Source organism: Orcinus orca, chromosome 1 (genome assembly GCF_937001465.1).
Source record: "Orcinus orca chromosome 1, mOrcOrc1.1, whole genome shotgun sequence".
NCBI lineage: Eukaryota > Metazoa > Chordata > Mammalia > Artiodactyla > Delphinidae > Orcinus > Orcinus orca.
Genome location: NC_064559.1, coordinates 162,332,287 through 162,344,748, shown reverse-complemented (window position 1 = coordinate 162,344,748; position 12,462 = coordinate 162,332,287). Strand labels below are relative to the sequence as shown.

The 12,462-nt window shown below is 45.0% G+C and overlaps 1 protein-coding gene across 17 annotated transcripts in view; it reads left to right on the top strand.

Moving 5' to 3' along the window:
• Nucleotides 1-12,462, top strand: part of FGGY (FGGY carbohydrate kinase domain containing) — a 450,202-nt gene that overhangs the window by 229,031 nt on the left and 208,709 nt on the right. For all 17 annotated transcript variants that reach the window (XR_004485339.2, XM_049697009.1, XM_033435388.2 and 14 more), the window contains one exon: nucleotides 10,001-10,104. Coding sequence is in view for 16 of the 17 variants with exons in the window: in XM_049697009.1 (XP_049552966.1) it covers nucleotides 10,001-10,104 (104 nt within the window). In the remaining variant the exon portion in view is untranslated. The remainder of the gene's footprint in view (nucleotides 1-10,000; nucleotides 10,105-12,462) is intronic.

Genomic DNA, 12,462 nt, shown 5'->3' with positions numbered 1-12,462 from the left:
CAAGGTTAGATCAATCAGTCTAGGTGTGGTGAAGCCCCGTGACCCTCCCCAGGGGAAATCCTAGCCCCATAGCAACTTGGCTGGTTTTGGCTCTGGGAGTGAATTCCAGGCTTTGAAGAATCTGTCAATGTTCAACTAACCCCACAAAACCTCTGGAAGTTTTTTGATGGAACCGAAACTCACACCAAGGGAGGAGGCCCTGAGCGTGGCATCAGAGGCTGGGGAGAGAGAGAGAGACAGGGAGCCAGCTAAGGTCTTTTCCTCTGAAATTTCAGGCCTCTTCCCCGGGTTCAGGTGTCCTAAAGAGTCTGTCTGAGCAAGTCCCAACTCCCCTTAACGTTTTCCTGAAGCCTCTCACTGGCCTGCTCTGTGTCTTTAAGGGGATTGTCAGGGTGTCTAGTGCCTTTTTCACCTGCAAGGAGCCTTCAGATAATTTTATGAATGAGACCATTTGTCTAGGGGCAAGACAAGATTGCTGAAGGAAACCTAGTCCCGCTGTCTCCTGGGAGAAGTTGGATACTGATATTTATTTAGCAGTTCTTCTATCTTGCCTTATGTGTAGGGTGACCACGTATTACAACTTGCTCAGGACTTGGTTTGGTGCTTCCTGGGACACTGGGAGTACAGTACTAAAAGCAGGCGTAATGACCCTGTAAAGCAGATACCATTGCTCTCACCTCACACCTGAGAAAACTCAGGCGCACAGAGGTGAGTTAGCGTCTGGCAGGCCGCACAGCACACTTGGGGTGGACCTGGGAATCCAGTACTATAAACTGTCCGACTTCAGGCCCTGAGCTCTGTCCAACCACGTTCTTCAGGATACAAGGCTGCATCTCCATCAGACTGTGCAGCCCAGCAGCTCGCGTCATCTATTTCTCTCTCCCATGTCTTTGTTTAACTGTCTCTTTTGTCTCCAGGGCTACCTGAAATGCCTTTCCTCTGCTATCCCCTTCCCCTGCTGACTGAGGAAGCTCCTGGCTCACCTCCTTCAGGAAGCCCTTCCTGACCATCCAGACTAGGTCAGGGGTCCTGGCTCCACGCTTTCATTAGTCATATTCAGCTCTGAGTCACTGGTTGTTCCATACTATCTTTTTTTATATATATATATATATATATATATATATAAATATAAATTTATTTATTCATTTTTGGCTGTGTTGGGTCTCCTTTGCTGTGCGTGGGCTTTCTCTAGTTGCAGTGAGTGGGGGCTACTCTTCACTGAGGTGTGTGGGCTTCTCATTGTGGTGGCCTCTCTTGTTGCAGAGCACGGGCTCTAGGTGCGTGGGCTCAGTAGTTGTGGCACGCAGGCTCAGTAGTTGTGGCTCGCGGACTCTAGAGCGCAGGCTTAGTAGCTGTGGCACACGGACTTAGTTGCTCCGCGGCATGTGGGATCTTCCAGGACCAGGGCTCGAACCTGTGTCCCCTGCATTGGCAGGCAGATTCTTAACCACTGTGCCACCAGGGAAGTCCCTCCATACTGTCTTTTTTTTTTTGCGGTACGCGGGCCTCTCACTGTTGTGGCCTCTCCCGTTGCGGAGCACAGGCTCTGGACGTGCAGACTCAGCGGCCATGGCTCACGGGCCCAGCCGCTCCGCGGCATGTGGGATCCTCCCGGACCGGGGCATGAACCCATGTCCCCTGAATCGGCAGGCGGACTCTCAACCACTGCGCCACCAGGGAAGCCCCAGACTGTCTTATAAGTGTCTGCCTGTATACCTTTCCACCCCTCCTAGACTGAGATCTTGTAGAATAAAAGGAAACAACTTTCATCTTTAGAGTTCTAGCTCCTCACACAGTGCCTGGCTTATAATTGGGGGTCAATAAATAGGTGGTGAATTAATTAATTTATAAAACATCGGAAGACAACTGTGTGATTTAGAGTCACAGTTTGAGATCTATGTAAGGATTTATTCCATAAGATACATTTGTGGTACTTGGATCAGTTCTCTTATTTTAATTTTTTTTTATAGTGCTGCAATGAACATTGGGGTGCATGTGTCTTTTTTTAATTTTTAATTTTAGAAAGTAATTTTTTGTGAGTTAACTTGGCTGTTTAGATTGGATTTCAGCTTGACCCTTTACCATGTCTAGTGCCTGCGAGTGAAAAATTGTCTTTTATGAGGTCACAGGTGAGAATGTCCAAGTAATCTAGAGGCCGTGTTGAGGTTAGGAAGAAAGGAGTTTCTGAAATCAAGTCTTCGCTTTGTCTTTACTGTGGATTTTGCTAGTGTTCTCTGAGTCTCAGATTTCCAAGTTACTACCTATTAGCCTACCCTTGAGATTCAGTCTTTCTGGGTAGAAGGGAGGAACAGAGTAGTGAGACCCAGTTATCTGAGGGTTTATGCTTTGTTCTCTGACCCTCCCAAAGCTCTTGTATTGACGTCTGATGGGTGCAAGTCATGGATGAGTGTAGCACTTAGACAGAAATGACATTTGCCATCACCAAGTTGAATTGCAGGATGAATGGTGCCACGTGTTATCATGGCTTCAGGGATATAAACAGCTTTTGGGTTATTATCAACAATGTTTAAAATGTTAGCCTGGATCATTCCTACTACCTGTTACCCCATTTTCTTTATTCCCCTGAGCCCCCCATTATACTGTCATCAGTTGTATACTCAAGGACAGAAAACAAATGTTCCAGTCAGTCTAAGTAAGCCCAAATCCCTCTGGCAAAGCACGCACCATGCTAAGAGGGAATGCCTGAACTGCCAGACCAAGCCCTGCTCTTAACACCAAAGACAGAGTGGTCAAGTAATGACAACAATGGCACAACTATATGGAGTAAACTATGATCCAGCTACTGTTCTCCTCACCTCATCTTCACAGTAGCCCTATGAGCTGCATTCTATCATCGTTTCGATTTTATAGACGAAGGAACTGAGGCCCAAGAAGGTTAAGTGGCTTAAGACTTGCAGCTTGCAGACTTGAAGTCAGGCAGTCTAATTCTAGAGCCCTCTTTGTTCACCATTATGCCCTAAATAGTGCAAATATCTAGTAAAGTCTGTTCGCATCTCATTTAAACCAAGACCTTCCCTATTATGTTTCCAGCTCTGTGGTGGGGTGGAGTGTAGGGGACAGGGATGGTGGCAGTGTCAAGGAGTGTAAAATTTCTTTGTAGACTTTTTACATAGGATTTTTTAAAAAGGTATACCTACTTTAGGATTTAGATTGGATGCATTCTAAATGGCATTTCTTTCAAAGCCAAGGTGATGCTTCATTAAACGCTGGGATCACAGAAATCTTTTTAGCTGTTTCACTCCCTTTCATTTGTTAGGATTGAGATGAACCCTTTGGGCTTGCTTTAGTGGATTATAACAATAAATCCTGAAAGAGATCTGAGTTCAGCTCTGCTGTTTGTGAGTACTTAGAATTCTTATAAGTGGTTGTAAAGAAAGGAACTAGTTTCTGTAGCTCCATGAGATTTAAAGTTGGGTGGATCTGCCTGTGACACCGTCCTCCCTACTGTAACTCTGGGAGACCTTGGACAAGTTCCTTGAACAACTTTTGGTCTCATTTTCTGAATTAGTAAAACAGTGTGATAATAACTACCTCCCAAGCTTGTTATAAGAATTTAATGCAACAATATTTGTAAAGTGTGAGGCACAAAGCAATCTTTCAATAATCAGAAAGACCATAGGACCTTTACTCTTTACCAGTGATTTTGACAGTTCTAAACAAGGTGTGTTGTGAGAGTCCAGTAAAAGTTTTACCGTCACCCATGAGTTGTCCCTCAAAACTCTTCAGTATCTTTCACTGTTAGGCATATTTAAGACATGGAGTATTTGCCCATGATTAAATCTCCTACCTTATCTAGAAAATGTCTTGTGTTTTACTAGTACATGCCTTGTGCCACACACATTCATTCCTTTGTTAAACAACAGCAACAAAAATTGGTGAGTCTGCCCTGGCCTCCGTCGGCTCACAGTATGGTAGAAGGAGACAGCTGTGCAAACAAATATGTTACAGATACAATGATAGAATCTGTACCGTGTCAGAGGGTGGGGCATAAGGAAAGAGGCTTGGCCAGTTCTCTCTGGCTGGGGTGCCCAGGGGGATGGGGAAAGACACGGTCAGGAAAGGCTTCTGACGAAAGAGTTGGGTCTTCACCATGGAGTCCGTGTTCCCCAGGGAGATTGTTTGGGGATGGAGTGTACTGTGGAAAGAACATTCTAAGAGGAAGGAAGAACATGAGGAAATGTTCAGTGGCCTGGCCAAGCAAGGCCCATTCAGGAATAAGTAGGAAGTCTCTACACTTATGCCAAGCACTCCTATAGGTCCCGGATTTCACAGTCCCATTTACTGAGTACTGGTAGGTCCCACATACATCTCACTTAATCCCTACAGCAATTTTGTAAAGTAAGTGTTGTTATCCAGAATCTTCAGATATGGAAGTTGAGGTTCTAGAGATCAAGGCATTTGCCCAAGAACATGTCAGTGAGATTCAAGCCTAAGTCCAAAGACAGTAATAGCAACAGTAATAAAAACAGCAAGGATTCCTGTAGTGCTAGGCACACTCTAACCAGTACTGTCCTATACAGCACCCACTAGCCACATGTGGCTACTGAAATTAATTAAAGTGGAAAATTCAGTTCCTCAGTTGCACTAGCCACATTTCAAGGGCTCAGTTGCCACCTGTGTCTGGTGACTGCTCTATTGGAACATGCAGATAGAGAACATTTCCATCATCTCAGAATGTTCTCTGGACAGCGTTGGTCTAAGCACTTTACATATGTTAACACATTTAATCCTTATAACAGTCCTATGAGGAGGATACTGTTATGCAAATTGTACAGATGTGAAAACTGAGGCATGAAGGAGATAAACTTAACCAAGGGCCCATGATGAATGAGTCCAGGTTTTTAAGCACAGCAGTTTACTGCCAAACCCATATATTATTTTCTATATAAAATGAACGAACATTAGTCAAAAGAATAAACTCAGTATCTTCTTGTGTAGAGACGGGTGTTTGGTCCTCTTCAGAGAAAATGCCTTTGATGTGATTCCTACCATTCCGGGAGCTTACAGTTATTGAAGCAGGCTTGGAATACGTGAGACTTTGCATACATGAGGCTCCAGAGAGCCTTCTCCCCAGGGACCCTATAAACCTCTAGGCCAGCTTAGTCAAACAACTCATTTGATGCAATTTATCAGTCAGTTCATTCCTCCAAATGGTCGATTCAAGAGTCTTAGGTAATGTTCGAAATCCTTCGTGTCCTTTCTTCCTTCAGAGAGGGTATCTGGGGTTGTTATTTTAAGAGCACCTTTTTCAAGATACCAATGCATCCAAAGCAGACCTTTTTTGTTTTTCAAACATAGGGAAAAAACCTCAGACTAGGAGACTAAAAATCCTGCTTTGAGCCCTGCTTCTGCCTCCAAGTAGCTAAATAAACTTGAGTAAGTTACTTTACCTCTCTGAAATTCAGTTTCTTCAACTGTGATCTCAAAATAAAATAACACATATTATAGGATTTTTTAAAAGCTACATGAAGGGTACAGTGTTTAAGGATGCTTTGCAAGCTATAAAGTACTTTTTATAGCTGTAAAGTATGAGATAATTATAGCACAAATGCTAGAGCTTGGGATGTTTTTCTTCTATATAACCTTTTAAAGTTTTCAAAGCAGTTGTGGCTTGATAAATTACAGGATAACCCATTCTTAATCATAACATTTGCAAAATCTCTTTCTTCTTTGACATAAATAGATATTCAATAAATGTTTGGATGGAAGGATGGATGGTTGGTAGATGGGGCAGAGGGAGGGAGACAGCACATAAAGGAAAAGAAGTTTTAATTTTTTCTTTTTTTCCTTTTTAATTTTGTGCCTTTAAAACATATTCCTTGATATGAACTGTGTTCTTGTTTATGTGGAAGGGGAGGAGTCATTAAATAAAAGGCCCTGAATTGATTCATTGACTCAGTATGCTTGTTTTTCTGCTATTTGTTTTTCATTCAACAAAAAATTTACTAAGCAACTACCATTAGCTGGTCATTGTGCAAGTTTCAGGGAAAACCCAGTTGAACATCTCACAATTTTTTTTTTTTTTTTTTTTTTGGTGCCTATTTCTTCAGCTGCTAATTTTGCCCTTTAAACTTTCTGAGGAATGCTGAATTCACTGACACATGAACAGTCATGTGAAGGGCCCCAGCAGTGCTGAGGGCTGCGCTTATCAAAACCCCGTCTTAGGAATTGTTTCCTGATGTACACGTGAGGCCCACGATCCCTCTATGGATTGTGAAATGTGTTTATGCAGAAGGGAGAAAGCTCCTCCTCCCCTTTGTTGCTTTCCCTACTTTGGACCTCTTTTCCCCGGCTCGGCCCCTCCGCACTCTAAGTGGCCAAAGGAAAAATGAGATATGTCAGGGCTGGGATTCATGTGGTCTCACAGAGGCATCAGCCCTGCACCACTCTTGGATCAGATCAGTTAGGCAGAGTGTAGAGAACCTCTCTGGAGGGGAAATTGGGCAAGACCTGCCTCTCACCAGTGCTGTACCAGCCTGGCCTGAGGTTTTCTAAGTCTCCTCAGGACTTGAGAATATAGGATCTTGGGAGGGATTTTTTTTTTCCTGCCCTCCTGTTTCCAGGCAAGGAGACAGTGGACTTGGTATTTAAAAAGAATCACTGTGTATATTATGTACTGAAAATGGCTGGAAAAGAACCTCAATTTGTGATCCATTTCTCTCCTCGTGGATGTGAGGGAGCAGTTTAGGCTTTCAGGTGGTTTGTGGCAGAATCAGGGTTCAAGCCCAGATCTTCAAACTCTAAACCCATGGCTCTTGCTAAATGTTCCCTGGTGAACTGACACTTCCAAATATATTTCCTTTGTATAAGACAAGTGTCACTTCATAAAGTGAGGGATTCTAGAAAGAACATGGGTTTTAGGGTCAGACAGAACAAGGTCAAGGGGCCATATCCTGGCACTGGTCTTACATCTCTGTGACCTTGGGCAAGTTACTTTGTTTCTTCTGTGTATGTCGAAGGGAAGAAAATATATTTTGTAGATGTTGCAGAGATTAAATGAGACAATATTTAAAGATTTTAATGCAGTATCCAGCCTATCCTAGCTATCTAACATGTTTTCTAAAAATCTGGGAAGAATACCACTGTCTCTTGAGAAAGAGTTCAGATGATATTGGTAATATCGATGGCGATAGTGATGGTGGTAGTAGTGACATAGCAACCATTAATTAATCATTTAATTTTAAACATTCCCTCTGTATCAGAGCTCCCATGTGATATTGTTATCTTCTTCATTTTATAGCAGGTCTTTCTGTCTTCAAATTCCATTCTTTTTTCATTGTAACACACTTGTTCCCAGATTTTAAGGCTAGTAATATCAACAATGAATCTGCTAACCAGAGAAGAAACAAAGAAATATTTTCCACAAATTTCTTTTTTCCCATGTTTAACCCCCTTTCAGGATTGAAGTACCCTGTAAAATAAACTTTGTCCATGCTTTACATACGTGGGACCAGTAAAGGCAGTCACCATCAGGGATTCCTTGAACTTACATATAACACCGTGGACCCGCAATGGCCAACCCCTTTTCTGTCAAGGATCTTGGGATCAATATATTTAAGGCCACAATATTTTGAGATATGCAGATGAGTAAACATCGTCCACCTGGTTATTGGGTTTTTATCTTAGAGAAAAACCTGAGACCCAGCAGTTCGGAATCAGACTACGTGGATGTGATTCCCAGCCCTGCTTCTGGTGAGCTGTGTGACCTTGGTTCAGTTACTTCTCATTTCTAAGCTTCAGTTTCCTCCTCTGTAAAATGAGGATAATAATAACACCAGTCACGTTCAGTGGTTGTAAGAATTAAATGAGACAGATGCAGAGAGAGAGCATCCAAATAGAGCTCAATTAAAATTATCTCATATCTAGGGTTTCTTCCTGTTCGAAAGCCTTTGTGCCCTGGGTGGGGAAATTTATCACCCAGGACTTCCCAGAAAAATGTAGAGCACTCTAAATACATAGAAAAGAGGGAATTTAATACACAAAAATGGTGACCCAGTTATGAAGGAGCCGTGAAGGGCTATATTCCCTGTGAAGCAAGCCAGGGGTCAGCAGAATGGAAGCTATTGCCACCCCTAGCTGGAGGAACATAGGAGGAGGTTGTGTGACCAGAGACGAGGGGCGGTGAACACAGGCCAAGTGGGAGCGTTGGTGGCCCTGTCAACAGAGCTGAAATCATGGAGGAGACGCAGCCACCTGACACGGGGGAAGCGAGGGAGATGCACTCTGGCTTTCCAGTGCCTTCAGCCCTCAGACCTCCTGGCAGGGCTGACCTGGTGTCTGGGAACCATGGGCTGCAGGGACAGCCCCACGATGCCGAGCAGAGCAGGGGACTTGGTGAAAACTTCAGGTTGCTTCCATGTCTTGGCTCTTGTAAGTAGTGCTACAATGAACATTGGGGTCCATGTATCCTTTCAGATTATGGTTTTCTCCGGGTATATGCCCAGGAGTGGGATTGCTGGGTCATATGGTAGTTCTGTGTTTAGTTTTCTAAAGAGTCTCCATGCTGTTCTCCATAGTGGTTGTAGGCCCTGCAGTTTTTCTTGTCCCATCCTGATCCCTGCATTGAAATGCTCCGTCTAGGCTTCTCCCTCCCTCCCACAAGACCGTGAGCATCCCAAGGAAAAGGGACTGTCGTCTTACCCTCACAGCCTCAAGCGCTGGTACTTTCACTTTCTACTCTATGCTGGCCACTGTGGTCGGTGCTGGGGGACTAAGCACGTGGGCGAGACAGTGCCAGCTTCCTACAGCTTTTATGATCAAAGGAGAGGCAGACGGGCTGTGGTAATTCTGTAAGTTACCGGTGTCTTGTATGCTAGCGAAGCCCAAGGGGGACTGGGAGCCGCATCTTTCCCGGAGGAACAGGGAAGCCTTCCGAGGAAGTAACATTTGAGTTACGAAGGAATTGGAGTTCACCTGGCAAAGAGGTTGGGGAATGGCATTTCAGGCAGAGGGCAGAGCGAATGCAAAGGTCTGGAGGTGGGAAGGAGCACTGAGGATTGGAGATGGAGAGCGGGGAGGCACAGCCCGAAGCCCATGGAGCCGGAGGGAGCTGTTCTCTCCCGTGTCCGGCTTCTGTGCTCTGCCCTGATGCTTCCCACCTCCTACCTGTGTCCTAGCTGGGAATGTTTGCGTGTTTTCGGCTCCTACATCACACCCAGTATATCGTTTTATGTGTACAAAGTGCTCGTTGGATATTTGAATAAGTGACAGACGACTCAAGGCTCTAAATGGTCTCTCTAATTCTCCCCTCGCATTTATAACTTCACTCGCCCAGCAAATATCAAGGAACACAATCTGTGTGGAGAAGCAGCCTGAGCTTATACCATTTATGGGAAACTCTCTGCCACCTGGCATTCTTTCAACAGAAACTCACTGTCAGTCACTCTATCCTTTATGCCGAGAGTTCTGGGATGAGTAGTACTAAGAATGGTGAGCCAGAGATGCCGAGAAGATCCAGTCATCAAACGATTCTTTTGCCTTCGTTGAGACTGAAATGTGATGTGTTAAACCAGATTCCCTTCAGCCCTGCTGCTTACTAGCAGTGTGACCTTGCACGGGTCACTCCATCCATAGGTGGGCCTTCCTTCCTCCACTGATGCGTGGGGTTAATAATATCAACTTGACAGGCTCAATATAAAATGAGACTATATATATAAATATTCAGCATGGTGCCTGGTAGTTCGAGAGCAAAAACCACTGATGGCTGTTGCTTTTATTATTCGAATTGCAGTTACTATTATTCTTCCGGTGTTCGAGGCTGTACACTGAGGAGGGGAAAGCAAAAGCAGAACGTATTTCCCTGCTCCCCTGGCAGAGGCCACTTATGCTCTTTTGGTTTCTGTTTGAGACTGGCCTGCACGTGGAATGCTTTCTCAATGTTGTTTGGTATTTAAAAAAAGAGTATTTTATGTTTGTTTTAGTTTTCTTTCCTTCTTTTTTTTTTTTTAAGAGGATTTTGTTTTGTTTTGGTTTCTCACAGGAGTGATTGGAGCAGATGTGAGGGGGCATGGCCTCGCCTGTGAGGGACAGCCGGTGACGTCGCGGCTGGCTATCATCTGTGGAACATCTTCTTGTCACATGGGGGTGAGTCTGCCCAGCAAGCGAGCGAGGGCGGGGCTGCCACACTCCAGGGAGGACGGCCTGGCCAGGGAGGAGAGCTGAGCTGTTGGCCCCTCCCCACCTCAGTTCCTTCCCTTCCTGCCCCCCCCACCCCCGCAGCCCTGTGCTGTGTCTAGCTTTCAGCTCAGCCCTCCTTCCAACAGCCTTGCTTAGATTTGCCAGATCTTTTTTCCAGGGGCCAAATTCTTAAAAAGTGTGAAAAGGGTTGAGTCTGCCTTTGACATCACCCTGGCCAGAGAGCTGAGGTGGAAGGGGTGAAATCGGATCCAGAGATGGCCGAGCCTCGCTCCCAGACGATCTGTCCCTAATGGGTAGCTGAGTCTTCTCTGCACAGGGGTGTCTATTTTCCTTGGCCGCTGAGCTCTCTCTCAATCAATATAAATCCATCTCCCTGGGAGCAGTCTGATGATGTATAGAATTAGGCTGCATATCATGACTTCAAAAGAACACTGATAAGCAGTTTTCACTTTGTTAATTTTTCTTCATGAATTAGTGGAAAGGCTTTCTCCAAGATTGCAGTTAAAATTTAGTGCCTGCCCTAAAATTTATATCTTCTTTAAATGCATGAGTCTGAAAGCATTCCATTTCGATAAGTCCCCATTTCTACCATATTTTTATTTAAGAGTTGTTACTCTGTTAAACTAAGATGGACGATGGACGACTCCTTGGATTTTTCCCAGATGAGTAAAATAGAGGGGAGGGTGGGGGAGGAGGAGGAAGGCAAATGGGAGAGTAGCGGCGACATGCGTAAGGATTAGAGTGGGATCTGGGATACAGTCCAGGGCAGAATCTCTACGACGATGGAGGGACTTATGTGCCATGAGAAACTGTGTTTAGTTACCGTGGGGACCAGTGAGCCTTTTGTACCATGAAATATTTTGGTTGAGTAAATATTGATACCTTTACTTATCCAGTGATCCTCTGCTCTTGTGTCCAGGGCTGTGCTAAATCCTGGGGATGTAGGGATGACATAGGGCCTCCCATTGGTGAGATAGATGACAACAGGTATTACGGTACAAGGCCTCACAGTATAGATTCAGACTGAACTCGAGATACTGAGCATCTAGTATGTGCTAGGCATGGTGGCAGGGGTTCTCACACGTTTCATAAAGATGATGGGACCGCCCGACTGGTTTCCAGTCCCAGTTCCTCCACTTCCTAAGGATGGGCCCTCAGGCAAGGCACTTAACCCCTCTGGGCCCCAGATTCCTCATCTGTGAGATGTGGAGAGTTGTAGTACATGTCTCATAGTATTGTGAGGATGGATCGAGGTGACACTGCCAGGGTTAGCTCTCCATCACTTGCACTGGTGTTGCTGGGCAGAAAGGACACAGTGGCTGCCTGGGGAGGGTCCAAGATTAGGGACAACGTCCTAAAGGGACAGTAGTGCTGGACTTCTTACACCCCCTCCAAAAAAAATTTCCTTCTGTTTGTTTCCGTGGACGAACTCTTAGATGGAACTTCTTAAAGTTTAAAAGCCCTGGCCTCTTTCTTCCCCTCAGCAGCCCTATTGTAAGGCTTGGCTGTCACTGAAGGGAGAGATCAGTGGAGGCCTAAGGCCGCCTTGAGCCGGAGGTGCCCACCAGGGCAGTCAGCCCTTATCTCCCCCGACATGAGTCTACACTTGCTAGCTTGTCTTCACTGAACACTGTTTTAAACCTTTTTAAATCACCTCCCATTTTCACAGGGACACATCTGATCTGGTTTCTCCTGTAAAGCCTACATTTCAGGCATTTTTACCCCACTCAGTTCGGATTTATGAGCAAAAGCAAATCCATATGAATGTGAGTCTGTGACATCCCCATGTCTCAGTTTCCTGGTCTCTTAATGAAAATGATGCTGGCTTGTTGTACAGCATCCATTTTAGAAATTAAGCAACTAAGGCCTAGAAAAGGCCAATAATTTTCCCAAGGTCACCAGGCTATTCAGCTGGAGCTGAAGACTCAGGTCCAGCTCTGTCTGCATCCCAAGTGCATCCCCCTCAGTGCCTTACTGTGTTGTGCATGATTACGATGTGTCCGTACAGGAATGGAGAGAGCGTGGGCTTCAGAGTCAGACGGGTGTAGGTTTGGACATCTGCTTATGAACTCTCTGGGCCTGCGACCTAAGGTGAGCTACTTAAGTTCTCTGAGCCTCAGGTTCTTCATCCGTCACACTGAGGGTGAGGATGCCAGTCTCACAGGGTTTCTGGGTAACATAAGTTATGTACATACATCCGTAGTACACAGTAGACACTCAGAAATTGTGGGGATTCTTATTACACTTTCCTAGTGATATAAAAGGCTCACATGAAGCAACTGTTGGGCTTTAATGAGTTTGATG